Source organism: Eutrigla gurnardus (assembly GCF_963514095.1).
Source record: "Eutrigla gurnardus genome assembly, chromosome: 9".
NCBI lineage: Eukaryota > Metazoa > Chordata > Actinopteri > Perciformes > Triglidae > Eutrigla > Eutrigla gurnardus.
Genome location: NC_139923.1, coordinates 11,571,531 through 11,595,434, shown reverse-complemented (window position 1 = coordinate 11,595,434; position 23,904 = coordinate 11,571,531). Strand labels below are relative to the sequence as shown.

Below are 23,904 nucleotides of genomic sequence, written 5' to 3'. Positions count from 1 at the left end.
AAAAACCACTTAATTGGGCACATTCCAAAATTGCAAAAGAAAAATGTTCGACAAGCTCATTGAGCAAATAGGCAGTATTCATGGTAATAAGAATAACTTGCCAATTTTTAAATATTATCCATATAATACAAGCCCACTGCACGCCTCAGAAATGTTTTTAAATAAAAATGTAGTGACATGGGGCAATATTCCAGTTATTGATAATAACATTACACCATTTTTCATTTGAACACATTTATTTTACAAGCATGTAAATTTTCCCTGAAATGAAAACAGATGTAATCTATATTGAATACAGTAGAATGATTTGTACATTCATGTGAAAACGCTGCTCCCTGGTGGCAAAATGTGACTCTCACAAGAACGTCCTCACAGAGTGACAACATGCACCGTCACAAGGGACGTTCTGCTTTCCTCTCAATTAAAGCAACTTGAGTGTATGACTCCAAAGAGTGTTCAAACTATTTGAATGATCCCAAAATACATGTGACACTCAACAGACACTTTCCTTTATTATGTTCATCAATATTTTACAAGCAAAAGAACTTAATAAAGGCCAAATTAAATATCACACGTATTATATGAGGCAAACGGTTAAGCAAAACGGTTTTGTGTCCTGGGGAATTCCAACGTCATTAGATCTGAAAAAACAAACAAACAACATCTCTCTTAGATTGCCCCTTTGACAAATCTGGTGTGTGATAATACACACAAAAATGATCTGATCATTTTAATACCTTCTCGTCTACACTTTGTCAATGCCGAGCTCTTCAGGTGTAGGAATGCCAAGCTCGTCTAGTGTTGGCCGCAGCTCTTGGATCAGATACGGGTAGATCTCTTTATGAGGGCCGGATTTATCCTGAGGAAATGAGACACAGTAACCATTAACTTATGACTATCAACAAGCAAAGATGCTGGTTAAAAATGACCAGCACCAGGAGATGCTCTTTTTCTCTCACCTTCACAGCTTCCAAAATTCGGATGGCGCTCGCCAAGTCGTTTAACCTCCGACAGGCTCTCAGTGCTGCCTCGAGAATCTTTGGCTCAGGTACCAGATCATAACCAATCAACGTGTTCATCCCTGAAAGAAAGAATTACATCTTTTAAATTGGAAAACAGAGATGGAAATGAACACATTCACGGCATTTCTTTCTTTCGTCCTATATAAATACATCCCACGAAAAGACCAAAACCAGTAATGAACAGTCCCCACCAAAAAGCACTTTTTTGTGTAGTAGAAGTCTGATCGACTGCATCTTCATCGGCAACATAAATGAGCCACACAGTTACTGGGTGACATGTTCCTTCATTAAAATGAACGAGTTGAGCTTTTTCCACACACACCTTCCCGGAGCTGAAAATACTAGTCCATGTGTGTAAAGGTGTAGACGTTTCAGCAGTAGGTATTGCTCTATTTACTTGAGTATGTTTGCTAAAAGATACCATGATCTACTGTTTCAGGAAATTACTGAGCCCGTTTTAACAATGAAACTATATTTATAACCCATTTAAAAAAAATGCATTTTCAGTAAGAGGCATGAGCACCGAGAGCCACATCTAAGGTTGGAAAATGTGCAAGTACTGAGAGACAGACTGGTTTTGGTCATTTATGGGAAAGGTTTACAACAACAAAAACATGGAATAGTTCCTCCCTTATTCTTGTTCTCTCAAAATACAAGTGCTTTCTCCAGATGTTTTAGTGCAACGTTCAACGGAACCATTTCCGTAAGTTTCTGGGCGTATAATTTGTCACCTTACAATGAGCCTTTCCGTTTTGCATTCCCTCCTGAAACTCAAAACATCTCTTCTGTTGTGTTGTGCCCCCCCCCCCCCCCCCCCCCTTCAAACTAAATATAGCCCTGCATTGAAAGAACGTGTGATTCCTCCGATACCACTGAGATGATGAAATATGGAGAAAGTTCAAGGTCCATAACAGAGTAATGTGTCTGAAGGCTTATCAAAAGCCAAACACTGCACTGCTGTTTATAATACTCTGTGACAAGAATATAATGTATTACTCTGGAAAGGCAGTACTGTGTCAATCACTTTATAGATAGAATAGTAAAGTTAATACCAATAACCAAAAATAGCCAGCCTGGCTATGTCAACAAAGCACAGTGGAGCCCAAATAACTATGTTTACTATATATATATTAATTAATGTTGACATCGGTTCTCAAACTTAAGTAACAAATTAGCACTAGTACTGAAAACTTAATAATAAAACATTGCCCTAGTATTGAATGTACATTGTTACTCCCATTCAACAATGCAGCAAATCCTCAATGTGACCTACTTTACTGAGTAAGTTTCACTGTCATCCATAAACATACCTTTTCTCAGCTCCCATGCATCAATGTCTGACTTGTTGAAATAGGTGACCCAGCGGGCATCAAACTCCTCATCGGTCTCTTGCTTCCCATGTGAGTAACACCTTGAGGCCAGGAGAGCTGCATGATGGGAAACAAATTTTTGTTGGACGATCAATCACCAATAAATTAATGCATGCGTTATTAAATTAGAAGGGCACAGCCTGCCAAGGGTATCAACACTGAGTAAGGTGCCTACGCACAAATGCTGTCTAGTAATGTAATGTAATACTGCTGGATCGCTGCCAACGACCTGACATGACCTACCTGCTGCACCCATCAGACTGAATACCCTCCGATAAACAAACGACGTGTATAGTGATGCTAAGGATCTTATAATACATTTAATAAGATGGGGGACAATGTTAACCTAAATTGTAGTTATCATACATCCGGCGTTTCAGCTGCACTTCCTGACAGGTAAAGATAATATAGCAATAGGTTTGCTAAAACATTACACCAGCCAAGTAACGTTCACGTGATTCCTGATTGTTATTGTTATTTTTGTTGTTAGGAATACTGGTGACTAGTTGGGTGAACAAAGCGATAGTCGACATGCTAACCTAGTTAGCGTGTTAGCACCCAGCATCAGCAGCAGAAACAGGCCCCAGACAGAGCCTTACAACTGGGTCATTGCAAGGACACGGACACCACTGAGCTGAGCACCCGGGCAATTTCACTCGGGTTATGTTTTATATGTTAGTAATAACAGATATTAACATAATTTCACATGTGTAGCTCATGTTTAACAGTGCGGCGTTTATTTACACGCGATAGATATACTGTCTAAGCTAACATCAGCTAGCTATCTTAGCCTTGTGGGCGCCGCAATGTGCCGACAGCCGCACATTACTTCCGTTAAAACTTCGCCGGGACAGTTTCATGAGATACTAAATTACAACATAACAAATACCTTGATGTCCTGGTTGCGTACGGGTTAAACTCCGGACACCGGAGACCGAGAGTCGGACGGCGGCTCTGAACATGATGCTAGACAGCCAGCTACACTAAACCGGTGAGTTGTTCAGAGGAAGTTAGCGCTCGCCTGCTTCTCCCGTCACGTACGCGATCCCGTCCTGCGCATGTGCAAAGTGCTGCTCGGTGGGGTTTTGTCTTATGATGACCCTTTCTCTGACTTTGACCCAGAAATACTTTAATTCTTAGAAGTGCCCATTCCTTAGCCTTGTATGTTTTTTTCTGACTCTATTTCAAGAAGTGGTGCCCCCAATGGAAGCTGCATCGTGCTAAAACCCAATACATATTATTTATGTGTATACAATGTGTTCTAATTTCCTCACCAATGAACCAAATATATATCACAATTCCTTCAAAAAATATCCTATTTCTTTATGTAAGGGTTGCCTATATGACATGTTCTGTCAGGATGACAATTAGAGAATGGGAGTTAAATAGTGCCAACACTTGTGGTCTTGAATACTGTTATTTTTCCATTTTACTGTAAAACAGGAGGGAAAAAAGTCTTCCCAGATAAGAGAGATTATAAACATGAACACAAACCAACTGATCAAAATGAACTGACTTCTGACAGTGTACAAGCTGCAATATGCATACATTATAACATAACATAATAATAACATAAATTTGCCTCTTTAAAATAATTAAATTGTTCTATTGCATAGGGGTTCTATTGCATATTGCACATGCTCAAAAAAGGGCGAAAACCTCAATGTTAAGATGCATGGTAAATTTATTTGAGTTATGTTACATCTTTAAAAATGTATTGCTACAAATCATTCAAATGATCACATCTCTATTCATTTTCAGTGAAGTTTTATGCTGATGCAATATTGTAAAATATGTACTGAGAGAATGTCTTTCAGTTTGGCCATTGGAGGCAGAGGCAATTGTCCACTTTAGGGTCGGGATATCATACATTAGCATTAACATTTAAAAATTGAGATTCAGAGGTATTTCATATTTTAGGCAAACTTGATGCTTCTAAATAATCCATGATCAAAATAATCACATCAAGCCTTAAATTTCTGATCCTTCATGGAGACGGTCATGGAGAACATACACTACTCCAGGCATCCAGACAGACTCTCTTAGCTGTGAGCTGTGAGGAGGGACTGTGAGCTCTGCATCTCTCTGGGTCCTCTGTGGGAACACTCAGGGTTTGGGGGTGTTGGTATCCAGGCTCCTGGGGATCCAGAGGGTCTTTAGAGAGCAGGATACAGATGGCAGGGACTGTACTCTGAATGGTTATGCCTGGTTCTCCCTGTTGTGGACTCTCCCAGACCTCATTCACTGTCTTGTAGTAGAGCTTGGACACCTGGTGGAGTTCTCCCACTTTACGTTTCAGGATCTCCACACAGGTGATGGTCTTGGTGACTCCTCTACCTGAGCCAGTGAAGACCACCTGTCTCAGTGATGTCTCATTGCTGTCTTTCCCCTCCGCTTTTATGCGAGCTGTTGCAAATCGCAGCAAATTGCGTATCTTGCTTCCTTCTTTCACGCGCATGTGCAGGGCGTCTGCTGCCAGGCCCGGGATCGGATAAGGACTGCTGTCCTCTGTGCGGCTGACTCTCCTGAAGTTGCTCTGGCCAAGTTTTGGAGACAGAGATGAAGATGGGACATCAGGGTCGAACGAAGAAGACTGCAGTTCCATTACGATGCTGCTTGTAGCATTTGAACTCCTCATCTGACCCTTGAAAGGACCCCTGGGTTCAGTCATTGTTTAGAAAGCAGTGAAAAAACAGGCAGGAAGCTGTTTCTGAGCCTGCGGTCTCCAATTATTTGCATACCTCCCTCGATATCAGAAACAAATTTCTTGTTCGTTTGGTCTAAGAAACGAAAAACTGATCAGCTTTGTAATCCAAACTTGTGACTTCTGCTCTTCTTTCTGTCCTCTGTCCATATACTGCATTTCCAGTTTTGTCTTCTGAGCACTGAGATGACAGCCAGCAGTATGAAGAGGGTATTTCTTCCTCTAATCCCATTGAAGTGAAGAAAAAGATGTCCTTGCTCTTTTCAGCACTGAGGACAGCTGATGCCAACAAACACATATGAGGCTCAGAGACATGTCGAGTCGGACATAGTGCTCTTAAAGGCACACGCAGCATTTAATAATGTCTGTCACATTGCAGTTTGTTGGGTTTGGAGGGAAGCTTTTGTTAAACCCTGAAGGGTGAGATTTTATTTGTCCATGTGGATGCTTGAATTATACGGATGAATTAACATGAGTTAATGAGATTTAACAAAGCGTGCAGTTGAAACAACCCATTGTTTTAACTGAATTGGTTTTGATTGTTGACATTCTTAATGTGCCTTTTTGCAGATTGTACACCAAAGTGTAATCTCACTGAGGTAACAACATTTAGAAGTAAAATAATAGTTATGTCAACATATCAGGGCTTTTAAGGCAACACTCCCTCTGCTCTACCATCAGAGAGCCATATGGTCCTTGAAAAATGTCTTCCTTTGGGCTATTGCAGCTACTTCACAGTTCTCCTCCCTTCAGTCCATCGCCTGCTGGGCTGACCCAGAAAATGCTTGCAACCTCATTTGTGCCTCTTTTGAATCAATGACATTTATGAGGACAATCATACCTTGGAGCTACTGCTTTTTTTAAATTATGAATTTTTTTTTGCCAAACTTGCATAAAACCAGAATTTATGCAAACATATCTGTATCCAGATGCAAACAGAGGATCTTTAGAGGAGCGGAGTCAAGGGAGGAGGTCAGAAGGCAGCTGTGGGGCTCATATGGAACCAGTACTCTGTTATAATGGTGCATTTCTGCCTCACAGGATGGTATGCACCCAGTGATATTCATTGACTCAAACTATGAGCACAAAGATGTGGTTGTCAGTGGTGGCAATATAGATCAAAACAAAAAATTAGCCATATTGGTATAACATGCACTGCATGTGCCACAAAAACTCATGTGATCATTTTTGTGTGCGACTCCTGTGACACATCTGGAATATTACGTCTTTTTCTTTTTTTATAAACAGGCTCGTGTCGACTCCCACGTTTTGAATATGATCACAATGCTATCTTATTTTAATATCTGCAGCAGCTTGTACATACAGACATTTAGAATTATAAGTGTCATAACAGGGGTTTTGTTCACTCTGTATTAGCAACGAGAAAGCTCTCTGTAACTGTTATTGGTTATACTTCCATCTTGTGGTACAAAACGTGTAGTGCACAAATAACAAAGTGGCCCTTCCAGATTTAAAATTGACAGTTTATCTGTTGGAAAAATAAATAAATATTGAAAATCTTTATTTAAAAAAATGTATGGTTATAAAAACATAAAAAACAAGCTAAAATAAATAAATAAATAAGTTATAAGGCTTTTTCAGGTTCATCACGCAAAACAAACATTCATCCAATATTATTGCAGTTGATTACAGAAAGAATAGATGCCATCTTTTTGTAGTGGTACTTTTCTTCCTTTCCTTTGTTCTCATTCAAACAAAAGCTGATACATGTGATATAAAGCATTATATTATGTTCACATGTCAAACCATTAAAAGCCAAATTCAATATGAATATATAATTATATAATTACAATATATATATTTTATATATATATATATATATATATATATATATAAAATTGATAACATTTTATATATAAAATGTTTTTCTCAGCACGGCTTTGAAGCAATTACTTTTAAAATGTCCCTATGAATCCTGGCTTCCTGAGTGTTGATGTGGACATCTCCCACCTGGCCGTTTTCATACCTGAGAGAGACAAAAGCACAACGTTGTAGAAATCTACATTATGGTCTGGTGATGTATCCTTACACTGGGAGGCAGTTCTGTCTCTGTGGCTTCATGTTATACTCACACAAAGAGGAAACGTGTGCACACATGGTCGGATATCGGACAAACCCAAATATTGCCATGTTTTTGAAGATCCTTTGAAGTTATTACTGTCAAGAAATGCAGACAACGGTTATAAAACACTGTCACAAAATCCTATTATCACATCAAGGCTCTTTGTAACACGTATGTAAATTTACCTTCACAGAGAGCAATGCAGTTTAGATTCCTGTTTTGCAGAAACCTGGCTTGTGCTGGCTGTTCCTAAGACAAAGAGAGAATACGGGATGAGATACAATAGAGAAGGTGTCTCATACAGAGTGCAACGAGACATTTTGGAGAAGTGGATGATAATCTACCTGTTTGATTTTGTTTATTTGGTTGTATTTCATCATGAGCTCTTCTTTGGTGGCCATTTGGTGTCGCCCTTTACCCATCTCTGTACAAAGAGGATGGATCCGTTTATAAAGCATGCTAGAATCCACAACTAATGGCAATCATTGTATACATGTTGTATGCCGAGTATCATGAAAATAATTATAGAATGTATTCATACCAGAATATCCAAATGATATACTTGAGATAGGACTCAGATAGATGCCTTTTCCATATGCTGCTCCATGAAGCTAAAATAAGACACAATGGAACACTTCAGTACATTTAAAATTGTAAATATTTCAGTTCATGTCTGAAAAAAGAGAATCTCCAAAGTTGAACTCTCCACTTTGACGTGACATTAGATTTAAAGTCTTATATTAATATTGGAATCAAAGACTCTTTGGCATGTTCCGACTGTACCTGTAATTTGGTATAAGAGGCATTTATCAGTCCATTTCTTAAAATGGAGTGCCAGTTTTCAATGTGGGAACCACTGTAAGAAGAGATGATAAGGTCTAGATTACATTCTGTATGTAGCGTTGTGATAAAAGTTTTATATCAGTGGCACAGCTTTGATTTTACTCACTGGAAAGCAAAGGTGCTGCCGTAAAGTTTCCTGGCAGTTTGAAAACGAGCTTCTTTGGATGGAGGGCTGCTGATCAACAGGAACTGATGCGGTGTGTGCATGAAGTTAAGTTGCTATAGTGCACCAAGTGATCAAAAATAGACAAGAGAAATACAATTTTAAGTATCAAAGTAAGTATATACTGCATATAATATTTGTCCTTCTTGTTTTAACTTCTACTGCTGTAAAACAAAGTATGTTTAAGACATCATATTCATCTGTAAACTATATCATACCCTGTTCAGTGGAAGCTTGACAATGTGTGATCTGTTGCTTGCCAAAATCCTGTCAGACATACAAACACACACCGGGATTAGAATCTGAATCATTCGGCTATGATGACATATAACATTAATGAAACCGAATAAAGATCTGTTCGGATTGTGTCACTCACCATTGTAGTAAAGGATGAGCGAGAGGGTCTATCTCGTCCATCTGCTTCTTTGTTTCAGAATATGGACCCTGGATATGATAAAAAATAATATATATTTCTTATATTCATGCAGCTGTCAAGGAAACATTCACCAGCTTTACAGATTATTCTCAGACAAGAAATAACCACATATGTATTTTGAAAATGGTGTCATGAGTATACAATATATTTAAAAACCAGTCACCTGTGACATCCTCCGGATTAACAAAACACTGTCCAGTGCTTTTTGCAGCCTGTCATAGCTCTTTCTCTGCCACAACAACAACAATACATTATTCCTTTACAATAAAAACACTGAATGAATTACAAATCAAGTAATGAGTCCAGCTGATACCTTAGGGCTGAAGGCCAGGGTTTGGGGGTTGCACGGATCCACAACAGAAGGGTACGGTTCAAATATGATGCTCTTGCGTGAAGACTGGAGGGCAGCTCTGCACATGGCCACCAGCAGGTCGACTACCTGTAGGACACAACCATTACTGCAACACATCTTGCATAATGATATATTTTATTGAAAATAGTGTGTTTGTGTTACCGACCTCTGCACCGGTGGCCACCTCCTCTGTAGCTCCAGACATAACCCCCAACGTATAAAAGGAAAACACACATAGCTCCCTGGTGCAAACTGCCGGCTAGAAACACGCACAAAACAAAATAGTGACAATATCAGTTAACAGTCCACATTTTGTTGTTATCAGTAAATCACCTATTTTTTTGTAGTGTACCTTTAACATGGTGCCATTCTGAAACACATGTCGCTCATCACAGACCACACAGTACTCATTCAGCGTGGGGAGTCTCTGCTCAGCATACCTCATTAACTGTGAACACAAAGAAAAACATCATCAGATGATTAAAGGTGCAGTTACTCCTTCATTTTGATCTCTGACTAAATATAATAGCACTCAGGGTTATTGGGGTTTACCTGCACCAAGAAGCCGTGCTGCAGAGTTGGGGTGGTCTTACAGTGTCTGATGGCCTGGGAGGAGAAAAGCAGCTCGATCAGCTGTTTTGTGCTAAGCTGTGCTGATGACTTGACTGCTGACGGCACCACCCTCTGTGGAAGGAGGGACACAAACAACTTGTATTAAACACTTACACAAAAACTTGGAAGGATTGTTGCAAACACAGCAGCAGCCATCAGAAATACTGGATTGAAGTCGCAGCGGGCGTGTTTTGAATTCACCTTTCCACTGGGGGTGTAGGTGAAAAGCTCTCCTGTGGGGTTCTTGATGGTGAAGGAGTTAGTAGGATTTGTGAAACGGTTCATCGCTGGTGAAATGGTCTTCTTTTTAATCATGGGTTCCTGGACCTCTCTGGACCTGCTCACAGTGGAGGAGGATGCAGTGAGTAGAGACTTCAGAACAGACTGAATCAGTGAGAAAACTCCTTGATTCTTTGTCACATACTTTGATGGCGGGAGCCAGATGCTAAGTCTCGCACGAAATCTCTTGATGGGTCCACTTGGCCTGAACCAGCTGTGTCTTCGCTTCTGTCGGACTACAACGTTCTCATTGGTCAGATGTTTCCACTCCTGTGATAAGAAGATGTTGAGAACACTGGAGAACAGAAACGAAGGGTTAGCAATAAGTACATCTTCATCCATATTAGCAAGTTTATCATCTAAAGGTGACATCTGTAATTATGTGGAGGGGAGTCTACTGCAACGTGAAATAACTGGCATGGAAATTCTAGTATGAACACTCACTTCTGTAATTGTTTGCTAAGGCTGAAATGATCAGTGCTGGACGGTTGAAAGACTTCGACCGAAGGTGCTGGGGCGAGAAACATCACTTAATCATGTGTCACATTGACTTATAGTATATTTAAATGTATTGTAAGTCTGGTTTGCAGCTGCTCACCAGGTCCGTCCAGATACTGAGATGAAGAAAAGTGCAGACGGATCACGATGGGCTCTAAAGGGTTAATTCTCCAGGCCTTGACCACTTCCTCCTGTTGACACCACACAGCACAGTCATATTAAACACACCAAGATGACACAACAACAACAACAACAACAACAACAACAACAACAACATAGTAGGCATAGTAGGTAAACTTACATCCAAAAGGTTGGCATTCATGTTTAAGTCAACATCCACGTCATCAATTGACCCATACTCCCTGGAAGAAGAAAAGGAAGTAGAAATTTCACAATGTATAGAAGCAGCAGTTTTCCTTTTTAGACCACAAATAAGAAAAGCTGTTCTGACCTGAATGAGACCGCAGAGTCCGAATACAAAGTCCTGACGGCCTCGATGTCAGCATCCAGCTGAGAGTGGTGAGTCAGGTCAGTGGCACAGCTCTCCTGCCGAGACAAACGCTAACACACTTCACCTTCTGGTCCAACAGCTCAGCACCCCAGGGGGCTGATGGACTAAACCAGTCACACATATTTACAACAATGGCTTAAAAGATGGCTTTACTCCTCCTTAAGGTATAAAACGGGAAACACTTTATTGTCACAGACCTCTATATTTTATTTAGCAGTTTATACTCACACTATGCTGTAGTTGTAAGCCGATATAAGGAGCATTTAAGTGGTTAATAATGTATTTGTCAACTGTATTTGGATCACTCTTGTGCAGCATAATGTATGTTGCATAATGAATGATTCAATAACATACGATTCTGACTTGTTTATTGTATGAATTAAGGATATACATATTTATCACTTCATAAATACTTCTTTGCTGCTGTCGAAAGCCATCAAAGGAATCTTATAAGTGGATCTTGAGGACATTTTTTTTGTCAAACTGAAGATTTAAACCCACCTGTGAAGGATCTATACATAATATAAGAGTTAATATTTGAGGATATGTTTGCATGTGTAATCATATATCATAAATGTGTTATAGTGTGCAATAAATCATGTACACCCTGTTTATATTCCTGATGCGTCTGCCAAATGCATGATAAAATCTTAATAAACTGATATGTCCTTATATCTGTCTATAATGTTATGAAGATATATTGTAGTTTTGTGTGTCAAGAAAGACTTGAGTCCAAACTTTACTCCACATTACTCCTAAGGGAACTGTTGCCATCCTGCGACCATATTATTCTTGTGATTTTGAGTCAAATTTCATATGCAACCATTTCTGTAGGTAGCTCTGTGTGGTGATAAAATAAATTAGGTTAAAATAACATTCAAACCTCCACAAAGTAATCTCTTAGAGGGATTCCACACAGGATATCCTCTGAGTCGCTGTCCTCTTCAGTTTGGCTGTCTGTCCACTGCTGGCACCTGGTCTCCTGTCGGGTTAATGGGAGAAGCTGTCAGTCAAAAGATCCTCTTATTTACACCGCTAATTTGTTCCTTCTGTCCACGCAAACAAAGTCAGTAACCATGCAGACCGATTTAAACACATATGCACTTCAGCAATGTATCATTTATGGAAATTGTTGCTGATTTAATGCTGACCAACAAATTGTTTGATTGGCTGATGATTTAAGGTCTAAAAAAAGAGACAAGCCTGTCAATTCAGACAACATACTGCCCTACATAAATCCAGACTGCCATATTAAGAGTATAATATGAACATAATGTGAATGGGAGAGGGATAGTTGGGGCTTATTAGACTCACCATGTGTTCAGCTCTTTGGCACTTTTTCTGCAACAATCAAGAGGCTGACTGTGACTGACAACTAAACACTACGCTGGAAAAACATATGACACTTAATTAGTTCAGCTGCCTCTACAGTAAAAATATAACACATTACTTTCAGTGTGTTCTTCACAATTAAAGCTATATTTTCACAACCAAAATTATTCTTATTGCCTCTGCATCTGCACTATTGAAAATAAGGTCATTCAAAAGACAGGAACATGTAATAATGTGTTAAAGATGTCACTGACAAAAAAGTTCTTACCTTTTATTTCTGAAAAAAACCTTTGGTTTCCCACATAATCCACTTGAACAACCGTCATACTAATATAGTAAATACTAATTAAAAAAACTCTAATCCCTATGTGATGCTGAAAAAACAATGAATAGTCCTGTTTGGTGGCTCGGCTGGCTACTTGTGTTGCCGTCCTCTCCCCCTCTGGTTTTGAACAGCAGGAAGTCCCACATGTCTTCAGTCACATGATTGGCTGCAGATACTGACGGCCTGATCGGCTGAAGCTGGTCCAGAGAGAGGAGAGGCAGAGGATGAGACCAGAGATGTATCATACTATCCCTCCAGACCAGATCAGTCATGTTCATGCATCACTTTTAAGACTACGTTGAGGACAAAGTTCCCTGGTGGTACACTTAAAGGATGGTGATATAGGTGATGTTTGGGATTTATTAGTCTTCCTGTCTGTCTGCTGCTCTGCAGTCTGACCTTAATCTGCAGTTACCCTTGTTAGCAGTCGCCTGCTGCTCTGCAGTCTGGCCAGATTAGACACTTCTAGGACTACATCTGTGCAAGTATTCACTCAACAAGTGCTTTCCTCAGAGTAATCCACTTAGACGTGAGTTGGCTGTTTGTGGACGTGTTTATTTATAGTGGGTGGGCACAATAGCATGACCCCTGTACTTTTACACTTCTTCCATTCTGAAGGCTATGAACAGTAAGAACATAAAGGAACTGAATACAAAGCATCTGACATTTCTGGTGAGGTGAGTCATCTTGTGTCAGACAAAGAGGCAACAGAGCATTGTGAGCTGCACAAAGGTGGCATTGCAGCACAGAAATTTATTTTTATATAGTCATTTTTGAGTCGCACTCACTCTTTTTTTCATTTGATACACCTACTGTTATATCACAGCTTACAGGCTTCATCTGCCCGCAAGATGAACAGTTTCTGTTAGTTACACCAAACAGTCGAAATCAAGAATTATCAGGAAGTAAACTGTAAGAAATAGATAATTAAAAACTTGGAAATCTTTTATTTAAACAGATCTCTAATTGAGGTTATGATCCCTCTTTCTCTCTGGGTACAATTATATGAGTCTCTCAACCAGCTAGACCTCTCAACATTTACAGCATAAAACAAACACAATTTGAACACGACATCCAATCCATCATTGTTCTGTAACTCATGTCATTTGTAGAAAGCATTCAATTTAAAAATAGACTTGAACTTGTGCAGCTAAAATAAAAAAAAGATATTGTAATTAGTGAGACAATTTAGAGGCTTAATTATGTACAAAAACTTCATAAATGCACACAGTTCAGCAGGTTGACTCTCATCCAGAAGACACTTCAACTTTTTGTCCACAAGAGAGAGCTGTGGTTGAGAGAGACGCTTGACTGTATTGTACTACCTGTGAAATGAAACAGTACTCATGGAATGTCACTGACAATGAAACTATATATCAATATAATATATTATATATGTAATTTATATATCCAAATGTTGATTTGGGTGTTCACAACGCTGTTTATATCTACAATTAGTTTGAATTAATGTTTTCAACTATGAGTAATGCTGCTTTTGTGCAATGCATTGTGGGAGAACAGTGTCCAGCCAATCAAAAATGAAGCAGGTTTAGACCCATGAAGAGAACAGTGACAAGGAAGCAGCAGGTGGTGTTAAATGATTTAATGGGGAATACACTTACAGAGGGCAGTCCAAAAAGAGGCAGGCAACAGAAGCAGATCCCAAAAAACAGACCAGGAACACTGAAACAATGGGAAACTAACTTTCTTCAAAATGTGAAACATACAAAGGCAGGTAGTGAAACAAAGACTACTCTAGACTACAGACTCATAATCATAAGTAATAATGTAGTATGGATTTGGCTGTAAATGTGTCTTGACCAGGAGAACTGTGGCATGTTTCTGTGGCCAGTAGCTCTGCTGGCCTCAGTCCATCTTTGGGTTGTACATTAGCTGTACACGGATGGGAGGAGGGTAAAAGTCAGTTTGGAATCAGATTTCCAACTCTTAAAGCATCACAGCATCCACTTTCTCCAAGAATATTTAGGAGTCGTAAATGATGGGGTCCAGAGGAAATATTGCTAATTTTATTCATTCTTATGTTGTTAAACAGCATTGACAAAACTACATAAAACTGCTACATGGTAGTAATTTAAGCAAACATTATTTCATTTTTCAACTACAAATACGGCTATCATTACTTGACAATTGTAAAAATTAAAAATAATTACACACACAGGATAGAAAGAGTGCCACTATTGTACATATGATTGGATTACTGAGCAGGGCTGAGATAGCACATTTGAGTGCACTACATGTTGAACATGGCACTGGGTGGATCTGGTTTTATGTGGCGGTACATCATGTTCCTAATATGTTCCTCACACATACATCTGCCAGAGTACACACTAACAGTGACAAGCAGACATATGGGGTTACACTATCTTTGGTAACAGGGTGCCATGTGTTGCTATGTGATTGAATGTAATGCTGCATTTGTTCATTTGTGTGATATGTTAGTAGATTAAGTTTGCCTCTCTGCAAGCATGTTGCTTTTGACCCATCAGCTGTCATACCTTTCACTGCATAAACCTTTCAGCTTGGATGCATTTTTCTTCTAATTTACAATCCCAGCCCCTCTGAGCTCATAAAAAACCCTAAAATAAAGCAGTCCTGCTCGTCACACTGTATGACATGAAGTCTGAAATGTAAACAAATAAATAAAAGAGATGCTTTTTCAGCTTCCAAATGAGATATCATACTGCAAACATAAAGGGAGGGGACATTTTAGTTTAATTCAATTAAATCATCATTAAATCACAAAAAAACATCTAAATGAAATAATGAAAAACAATAATAATAATAATAATAATAATAATAATAATAATAATAATAATAATAATAATAATAATAATAATACAATTAAAAAATAATAAAAATAATAATTCCTGACATAGTTGTGGCCAGATGTGCATCTGAAGCAATGTGGGATTTTGACAAACAAACATTTCTTATTAAATGTTGCATGATGTTGGTGCTTATTCGACCTGGAAAGATAGATAAAGGGAACAAATCCAAAACATGTGTTTTTGTATTTCTGCACTGTAATGTCCTCACAAGAACAGAAAGTAAGAAATACATTTCCAATACACATATTTAAAGAGCTTTAGCAGATTTACAGTCTGTGTTCAAGTAATAATGAATGAAAGCTTAGTGTAAGAATTGCATTTAAGCATGGCTAGAGTAAAGGTTCGGGTCAGAAATAAAAGCCCAAATATGGGCTGGTCCACACAAGTAACCCATATTAAACAAATATGTATATGTAGTGAGTTATCAAGGCACTCCACCATAAAACATCTTACATTGAAACATGCAAATGACTTAACTCCTTGGTCCTTGAGATAAAATGTAATTATAAATAAAATATCAATATAGTACTATAATTACTAATATACTATACAACAACGGTACCAAAAGTCAGAAAAGAAAATGAGAGTAATAATAAATAATTAGATATATGTAATAAAAGCAGTAAAGCAGTACAGACTAAATTATAGTTTAAGGGCACTCTGTTGCTCATAATTTAGGGTGCCTCAGGTCCAAATTTTTGACCCAGGCTAATATTATCAGCGATTTGTGATTGGCCAGGCGAACAACACTCGCACCTGCGCTATATCCTTCCTCAATATTTGTCCAACATCTGTGGTTTTATCTAGAAATTTGACATTTTATTTTATATTAACGTACATATAGCAATTTACATGTGAAAATGAAATGTTCAACTCACTGTCAAAACGGTAAACGGTGCTTTAACTCTTGCGCCCTATATCACGTGTCACCCGGCGTCGTTCGCACAGGAAAGTAGTCCCGGTCAGTGAGGGGAATAAAACCTGTCGCTCCAACAGAACCATTGGCGTCTTGGTCCATGCAAAGTTCACTCAGTAGGTGAGTAGCAGCAAGTAGACTCAACTATATTACAGATCGCGCTGAGAGGAGCTTTTCATTTAGTTGTTTAAATCAATTTTTAAAGTAAAGAAACTCATTTTTAAATAAACTTTGTCTTCAAAAATATCAATTATAATGCATGAGTGATTGTGTTACTTATTATTAGTTATCTTATTATGCATGGACATAATCATCATGCATACATTGTATTGAGATATAAAATATATTTCAAATATAAAATAAGCTGTACCTAAATACAGTGCAAATACAGTTCCTTTATGCACACTGTGCATACGTAAAGTCCCACACACCTCTATAACGTTGCTTTATTTGTTAATCCTGTAGATTTGATCTATTTATCTGTATCATTCTGGCACTATATTTCTGCCTCGCTTCTTGTGCAGATAAAAACATTTGTTTGTACTCAAACTGCATGTTCCTTTAAACTTTCCTGTCTTCATGCAACAAACAGCTGGCAAAAGTATGACCTATGACAATTTTTTTTCTTTGCAATTGTCTATTATGGTACACAAAGTAGTCCTCAGAATTCCTGCAAGGTGGCTTTGACCTTGTATATATATGTATTTATTAACTTATTTACACTTTCCTTTTATAGTGTAATTGTTATGAATTTATTATTATTATTATATTATTATTTTTTCGGACTGACAACACACAACTCAGCTTCTTTGTCCTTTTAATGAACATTGTTTGGCTTCTTGATATTTTTGTGTAAATTACCATTAGCCTCTGTCAAGTGACCGGCTCCTCTTCTTCAGCTGCACATAATCTTCCAGCGGAATGTGGGAGAGTGCAGTCAGACAGGCGCATACTGTTGTTGTTATTCTTTGCACAGGCTGTTCGGTCACACTGAAGAGGTCACACCTTCCTATTAGTGTAGTCCATTTAGACATTCGATAGAACCTTTATGTGATAATTTATTACCTTAATGTAGCTTCTATTACAAGATGTTGGTCTCAGTAGCTTTTGTGTCACCATTAAGATGACAACTCAAAGTATTTACTGTCTTCTGTGTGTGGCCCATGAAAAAAACCCTCCTATAATAACCTTCAATACATGTCAGTGGTCAGATTGTCAGGTACTGATTGATCATCACGTTGTGTCCTCCTCTGTCTCCACAGGACATTTCCCGCAGACACAGATCCAGTCATGTCGAAGTCAAAGGATATGGGCTCTTCCATCATTCACACTCAGCAGATGCATGCTGCCATGGCAGACACTATGCTCGAGCACCAGTGCCTGCTGGACATCGACTCGGAACCCGCCGTGTCTCGCAACACTGGCATCATATGCACAATCGGTCAGACTCCTTAACAAACCCTGTTGATTCATCGCTTGTTGCACTCTTAACGACCAAAGAATTTTCAGTGTATCTTACAAATATCACATTCAGCATTGTATTCATTCACCTGTCTCGATGCAGGACCTGCCACCCGATCTGTGAACATGTCCAAGGAAATGATCAAGTCTGGGATGAACATTGCAAGAATGAACTTCTCTCACGGCACACACGAAGTGAGTCGAGGATGAGAAACACAATCCCTTCTTTCTAAATGACCACATGATTGCATCTCCAAAACTTCACTGCATGTGCTTTACCAGTGGCTGTCCAGGCCAAAAACACCGGCTGTGACATCACTGATTCAAAGTGGCCACCTAGTTTGAACAGAGACAGAAGTACAGCAGATTCTTTACCCTCTGCAAATGATTCAGGGTGGATTTGCCCTTTACTACTCCAGCCATCGGTGTGATATTACTCTCATGGTCTGGGAACTCTCTGTGGCTGTAATGTGAGCCATGAACTTGGACTTGCCTGTTCAGTCACAGTGTGAATGGTAGCTTGAGATCTGGCAAGACAACTGTACCAACGCCAACTCTTTGGCCGACCTTATACTACTGACCCTTCGCCTTTAAAAGTCATGCCTCTTTACCTTTTTGCACTGTCACCTGAGTGGACGAGCCTTCAAATCTATCTTCAGCTGTATTATGAATACCCACAGTTGATATTTGGATCTTTAAAGGTTGAAAGCAATGCTTTTTTTTTAAATGTGGCTCAACTCTTAAAAGTTGAATTTGAGACCAGTCTGTATTTCAGTCAGGTTTTCAGCAAGAAAAAATAATAAAATGAACAGGCAGAACTCCATAAAATCACAACTTAGTGGATATGATTTGTTGTGAGAAGGGCAAATTAGATCCGGCCTCTGTATCATTGGCGTGTCAGTTGTCAGCACAGCTATAAATAGGTCTTCTGTAAGAGTCAGCCTCGCAGCAACAGTGCGAGTAGAAGACACGTCTTCCAAAGTGAGGCGTTCATCTTTGAATGAGGACAGTAGTCATTCTGTTTTGCTTATTTAACATAAAGTGGTATGTATTTAGTAGATCCATATACACAGACAGTGTAGCAGCTCTATGCATCCATCACATGAAGTAGGAAATTAAATGGATTTGATTTTAATTTAGTTTGTCAAAAGCCCTGCTTTAATCAAATGAAATCATATCTAATCAAGTATTTTGGAAACTATTCATATAATCCCTCACAGCTGTATACCAGTATGTACAGTGAAATTGACATGAGCTAAAAATATACTGCAGTTGTCATTCCAGACTTACTGTGTATAGTTATGTAAGCGTGGTGTCCTTGTGACTGCGTGTCCACCTGTTGTTTGTTCTATGTCCATTTTAAGCATATGACACATGTCGAGATGATATTTCCCCCCTAAAAAAAAGGGTTGGTGCTTTTACTTAGTTCACTTAAAGTAAATTCGGTCACTTTTTATGCTACTCTATTTTTAGGGTTTCAATGTGGTAACATCTGTTTAACACCCCACCTCAAACAGTACCATGCTGAGACCATCAAGAATGTCCGTGATGCAACTGAGAGCTTCGGTGCTGGATCTATTGACTACAGACCAGTGGCCATCGCTCTGGACACCAAGGGACCAGAAATCAGGACCGGACTTATCAAGGGCGTGAGTTCTTGCCAAATGACCAAGGCTCCGTTGAGGCCATTTTTAAATGTATTCCACAATTAACTGTATGAAGGTTTCCTGCAGCCATTTTCTGAGAAAGAAAAAGTCCTCTCTCCCTGGCCTTGTTTAGAGTGGCACTGCTGAAGTTGAGCTCAAGAAGGGTGAAACCATCAAGCTCACACTCGACACCCAGTTCATGGAGAAATGTGACGAGAAGGTTCTGTGGCTTGACTACAAGAACATCACCAAGGTTGTGCAGATTGGAAGCCACATCTACATTGATGATGGTCTGATTTCCCTCAAGGTTAAAGAAGTTGGTACGCACAAAAGCAATCATCCGTTTGGTCCATCTTGTCGGTCTTTCATGCCGATTTGTCTTTCAACCTTTCTGCGTAATGGTGGAAATTGAGATTCTCTTCATTATGTGTGGCCTAAGGCAACGACTTCCTGGTGTGTGACATTGAGAATGGCGGCACGCTGGGCAGCAAGAAGGGCGTCAACCTGCCTGGAGCTGCCGTTGACCTGCCTGCCGTGTCTGAGAAGGACATTCAGGACCTGCAGTTTGGCGTGGAGCAGGGTGTGGACATGGTCTTCGCCTCCTTCATCCGCAAGGCTGCTGACGTTCACGCCGTCAGGAAAGTCCTGGGCGAGAAGGGCAAGAACATCAAGATCATCAGCAAGCTGGAGAACCACGAGGGTGTGCGCAGGTGCGTGGATTACCAGCCGTCACATTTAAATCCGCACAGTTGGGGATCTTGGGAGAATTTTGAAACTGATGTTATTGTTTATGCCTGATAGATTCGATGAGATCCTGGAGGCTAGCGATGGCATCATGGTCGCCCGTGGAGACCTGGGCATTGAAATCCCAACAGAGAAGGTCTTTATCGCTCAGAAGATGATGACCGGCAGGTGCATGAGGATCGGCAAGCCCATCACATGTGCCACACAGGTCTGTGGAATCAATAGGATGACTGTTTTGTGAAAAGCATTTTGAAAATGAAAAGTGTAACAAAGAATCTTGCTGTTTCCCTTCAGATGCTGGAGAGCATGACCAAGAAACCCCGCCCTACTCGCGCTGAGGCCAGCGATGTTGCGAACGCCGTGCTGGATGGCAACGACTGCATCATGCTGAGTGGTGAGACCGCCAAGGGAGACTATCCCCTGGAGGCCGTGCGCACACAGCACATGGTGAGAGCGCCATTGACCGTTACAAGACAATACCAGTGTTTGCATGATTGCATTGGTAATCGGTTGTTCATGTGTTTGAGAAAGCTGTAAGAGATCCCGTAGTATCAGTATCAAAACACTTTTATGTATATGACTTAAGCAACATGTTGCACTTAACAGAGGAATTCTCAGCTGTTGGCCACTTTCAGAAGAACCGAACACTATGGATTTGAATAATTTATTATAATCATCTGACCACAAGTTCCATGAGTTGGTTAATTGTCCTTGAATAATAAACAATGAATCAACACATTGATCAAATGTGTTTACAACTGAATATACAACTCAGTGACAGTAAATACAAACGGTTCATGGAAGACAGGGATGCTTAAGATCAAGTGTGTTTTGTGGTGTAAGTTGTATTTTCTAAATCATGTAGAATGAAGAGAAAACAGCTGTCGCATCCTTGGTACCAGCTTGGGTTTTTACTGACAGCTCATTTAGTATTTGTTCAACTTGCTTTGAGCATCCCTGTTGTACCGCCCCTCCCTCCGTCCATCTGCTGTGCTCTTTTGCATTGTGCTTCATCTGTGTGTTCATAATACTCAATTAGCATGTGTCTGAGGATCTGCAGTGCACAGCAACAGTCCTTCATGTCTCAGTGTGCTTTAAGCTATGAAGACCTCCGAGGTTAACTACCCCTTTGTTTTGTCCTTTAATATACATACATAAAACATGCTTTATTTTATTTTAAAATACATTTAAATAAAACATGCTTTTATTTTATTTTATTTTGCAAATAAAATAAGACTAACTCCTGCAGCCTGGCTGTGAGACTGCAGCCTAACATGACTGTAATTCATTTTTTTTGTTTCATGTTCAGATTGCCCGTGAAGCAGAGGCAGCTATGTACCACAGGCAGATGTTTGAGGAGCTGCGCCGCACCTCTCATCTGACCCGTGACCCCACGGAGACCGTCGCCATCGGTGCCGTCGAGGCTGCCTTCAAGTGCTGCGCCAGCGCCATCATCGTGCTCACCAAGACTGGCAGGTGAGAAGTCCTGTAAATTTCCTCTGTGAAGCTGACTCATAATATCCTACACACTCCCACTGTGAGCAGAGAAAGTGGTGCATTATAACATTAATCCCCCCGCCTCTACTCCCCAACACAAGCCCTCGGCTCAGACAAAGTGTGCCAGCTTTCACAATCTGTGCTCCACTTGTGACCTTTTGAGTTCTGAACCCTGACATTTAAGTTAAGTTAATTTTAACTCCCTGTTCATTCCTCTCCACTTGAGAGGTCATCGGCAAAACATATGATACAGAAAACGCATTACTGTCAGCTGGATGGATTTCCTAAAGATAATGCCACAGTCCAAGCAGCAATAATTAACATTTCCATATTCACAGTGGATCAAATGAGTACTTGGATGTGAAGGAGTGGCAGCTAATTATCTCAGAGAGAGGTATTTGGTAGAGACCAAAACAGAGCTAAAAGAGGACATTTTGGGCACAAATTCTAATGAATACCTAGCTTCTGGATGTACAACATTTAGTTCATCATATCAACTTAAAAATGGAATTGTCTCCACTGTCCTCAAGTGGCCAAACATCAATTGTTGCAGGTCTAAGTTTTTGGGGATAAAATGAATATACTCTTTGTACTAATAATGACATGCTACCTGCAGGTCCGCTCACTTGCTGTCGAAGTACAGGCCCCGTGCCCCCATCATCGCTGTGACCCGCTGTGGGCAGACCGCCCGACAGGCCCACCTGTACCGCGGCATCTACCCTGTGCTCTACACAAAGCCCGCCAATGATGTCTGGGCCGAGGATGTTGACCTGCGTGTGAACTTTGCCCTGGAAGTTGGTGAGTGTTGATTTATTTATTTGTTTATTTGATGTTTTTGTTATATTATGGGATCAGGAGGCACTGGTTAACTTTGTCACCATGACTTTATATGTAATGAAGTGAATTGTTATTTTTCCACTCACGCTTCTCTTTTCTCGATCCATAGGCAAGCACCGCAAATTCTTCAAGGCGGGCGACGTTGCCATTGTTGTTACCGGCTGGCGCCCAGGTACAGGTTACACCAACACTATGAGAGTTGTGCTGGTGCCTTGAACGAAATCATCATCAAAGGACGACCGCCCCCCATCCGCTTCCCTGTAACCTGCCTCCCCCATGTGTCAGACTTTTCTTCGTTGGTCTTCATCACCAACAGAAAATCCAAAACCAGGCCGAAAGGACTTTTGAAGGTGTCTTTTACAGACAGTAACTCCCTGATTCCCGTTGTCCATAGGTGTAATTTATTGTCTAAATCCTGCTGCCAGAGACTGAACTTCCTTTCAGTGGAAACTCTTCTGTTGTGTGTGTGCCAACTCTGTTTGCACGGTGAACAGACTGTAAATCAGTGTTCCATTGCATGCACAGTCAAATACACGTTTTGTCATTTCCTTGTGTTTGGGTTCTTTAATTATCCAGGGATAAACATAAGTATGTACTGCAATTGTCTTCACCCATGCTGAACTGACAGTTGGCACAAAATAATCTGCCATGAGGAGTTTCTACCCATTAAAAGGAATTCCTGGTTCAACTGTGTTTGCTCGTCATCACTTTCACACCAAACTGAGAAAAGAGATGTTACATATTCCAGCAAGATCCATCCATCCATCCATCCACCCATCCATCCATCCATCCATCCATCCATCCATCCATCCATCCATCCACCCATCCATCCATCCATTCATCCATCCATCCACCCATCCATCCATCCACCCATCCATCCATCCATCCACCCATCCATCCATCCACCCATCCATCCATCCATGCATCCACCCATCCATCCATCCACCCATCCATCCATCCATCCATCCATCCACCCACCCATCCATCCATCCATCCATCCATCCATCCAATCCATCCACCCATCCATCCATCCATCCATCCATCCATCCACCCATCCATCCATCCATCCATCCATCCATCCACCCATCCATCCATCCATCCATCCATCCATCCATCCATCCATCCACCCACCCATCCATCCATCCATCCATCCATCCATCCAATCCATCCACCCATCCATCCATCCATCCATCCATCCATCCATCCATCCATCCATCCATCCATCCATCCATCCACCCACCCACCCATCCATCCATCCATCCATCCATCCATCCATCCATCCATCCATCCATTGTATTGTAGCACCGAATGCTCACTAATCCAGAAGTTATCAACTCCATGAACATAGCAGATCATTTTCTTTGTACTTACGAGTCAAATATCTGACAGATTACAATCCTGGCTATTTTGAATGTGGGCACTAT

General features: G+C 40.2%; 3 protein-coding genes and 1 pseudogene across 5 annotated transcripts; 1 reads left to right on the top strand and 3 right to left on the bottom strand.

The window, feature by feature from the left end:
• Positions 1-487: 487 nt before the first annotated feature.
• Positions 488-3,441, bottom strand: cox5aa (cytochrome c oxidase subunit 5Aa). The gene is made up of 5 exons (XM_084016783.1): positions 3,282-3,441; positions 2,333-2,449; positions 960-1,081; positions 738-859; positions 488-641 (listed from the first exon to the last, which is right to left on the bottom strand). The coding sequence occupies exons 1-4, from the start codon at positions 3,352-3,354 to the stop codon at positions 746-748; spliced, it is 426 nt and encodes a 141-aa protein (XP_083872909.1). The 5' UTR covers positions 3,355-3,441; the 3' UTR covers positions 488-641; positions 738-745.
• Positions 3,442-4,382: 941 nt separating this feature from the next.
• On the bottom strand, positions 4,383-5,309 carry LOC311018042 (ribonuclease P protein subunit p25-like protein pseudogene; annotated as a pseudogene). The gene has a single exon. The product of its transcript is annotated as a ribonuclease P protein subunit p25-like protein pseudogene (transcript).
• Positions 5,310-6,978: 1,669 nt separating this feature from the next.
• LOC311018032 (protein mono-ADP-ribosyltransferase PARP6-like) lies at positions 6,979-12,270 on the bottom strand. The gene is made up of 22 exons (XM_084016769.1): positions 12,188-12,270; positions 11,757-11,855; positions 10,814-10,908; positions 10,664-10,724; positions 10,463-10,553; positions 10,309-10,375; positions 10,010-10,159; positions 9,787-9,922; positions 9,526-9,657; positions 9,326-9,421; positions 9,140-9,232; positions 8,935-9,060; positions 8,785-8,850; positions 8,562-8,629; positions 8,404-8,452; positions 8,129-8,241; positions 7,963-8,035; positions 7,721-7,790; positions 7,524-7,603; positions 7,365-7,428; positions 7,190-7,274; positions 6,979-7,083 (listed from the first exon to the last, which is right to left on the bottom strand). The coding sequence occupies exons 1-22, from the start codon at positions 12,188-12,190 to the stop codon at positions 6,987-6,989; spliced, it is 1,914 nt and encodes a 637-aa protein (XP_083872895.1). The 5' UTR covers positions 12,191-12,270; the 3' UTR covers positions 6,979-6,986.
• A 4,091-nt stretch (positions 12,271-16,361) lies between these two features.
• Positions 16,362-23,168, top strand: pkmb (pyruvate kinase M1/2b). 2 transcript variants are annotated; one of them, XM_084016771.1, is made up of 11 exons: positions 16,362-16,415; positions 17,558-17,736; positions 17,860-17,951; positions 19,274-19,405; positions 19,536-19,722; positions 19,842-20,112; positions 20,204-20,354; positions 20,441-20,593; positions 21,456-21,622; positions 22,260-22,441; positions 22,590-23,168. In XM_084016771.1, exons 1-11 carry the CDS (start codon positions 16,396-16,398, stop codon positions 22,694-22,696), a joined length of 1,641 nt encoding a protein of 546 aa, XP_083872897.1. In that variant the 5' UTR covers positions 16,362-16,395; the 3' UTR covers positions 22,697-23,168. The 2 variants fall into 2 exon arrangements, with proteins under 2 accessions (XP_083872897.1, XP_083872898.1); XM_084016772.1 differs by having other exon boundaries at positions 16,390-16,411.
• The last annotated feature ends 736 nt before the right edge of the window (positions 23,169-23,904 follow it).

Bases quoted from the DNA above. Each gene is read 5' to 3' on its own strand.
- cox5aa (XM_084016783.1), bottom strand. From the start codon at position 3,354: ATGTTCAGAGCCGCCGTCCGACTCTCGGTCTCCGGTGTCCGGAGTTTA. The intron at 1,082-2,332 runs GTATGTTTATGG...TCTTTCTTTCAG, and splicing joins TGCATGGGAGCTGAGAAAAG to GGATGAACACGTTGATTGGT. The intron at 860-959 runs GTGAGAGAAAAA...TCATTTCCTCAG, and splicing joins GAATTTTGGAAGCTGTGAAG to GATAAATCCGGCCCTCATAA.
- LOC311018032 (XM_084016769.1), bottom strand. The intron at 9,658-9,786 runs GTGAATTCAAAA...CTCCTTCCACAG, and splicing joins CCTACACCCCCAGTGGAAAG to AGGGTGGTGCCGTCAGCAGT. The intron at 9,422-9,525 runs GTAAACCCCAAT...TTGTGTTCACAG, and splicing joins AGCACGGCTTCTTGGTGCAG to TTAATGAGGTATGCTGAGCA.
- pkmb (XM_084016771.1), top strand. From the start codon at position 16,396: ATGCAAAGTTCACTCAGTAG. The intron at 19,406-19,535 runs GTGAGTTCTTGC...GGCCTTGTTTAG, and splicing joins GGACCGGACTTATCAAGGGC to AGTGGCACTGCTGAAGTTGA. The intron at 20,594-21,455 runs GTGAGAGCGCCA...TTTCATGTTCAG, and splicing joins CCGTGCGCACACAGCACATG to ATTGCCCGTGAAGCAGAGGC.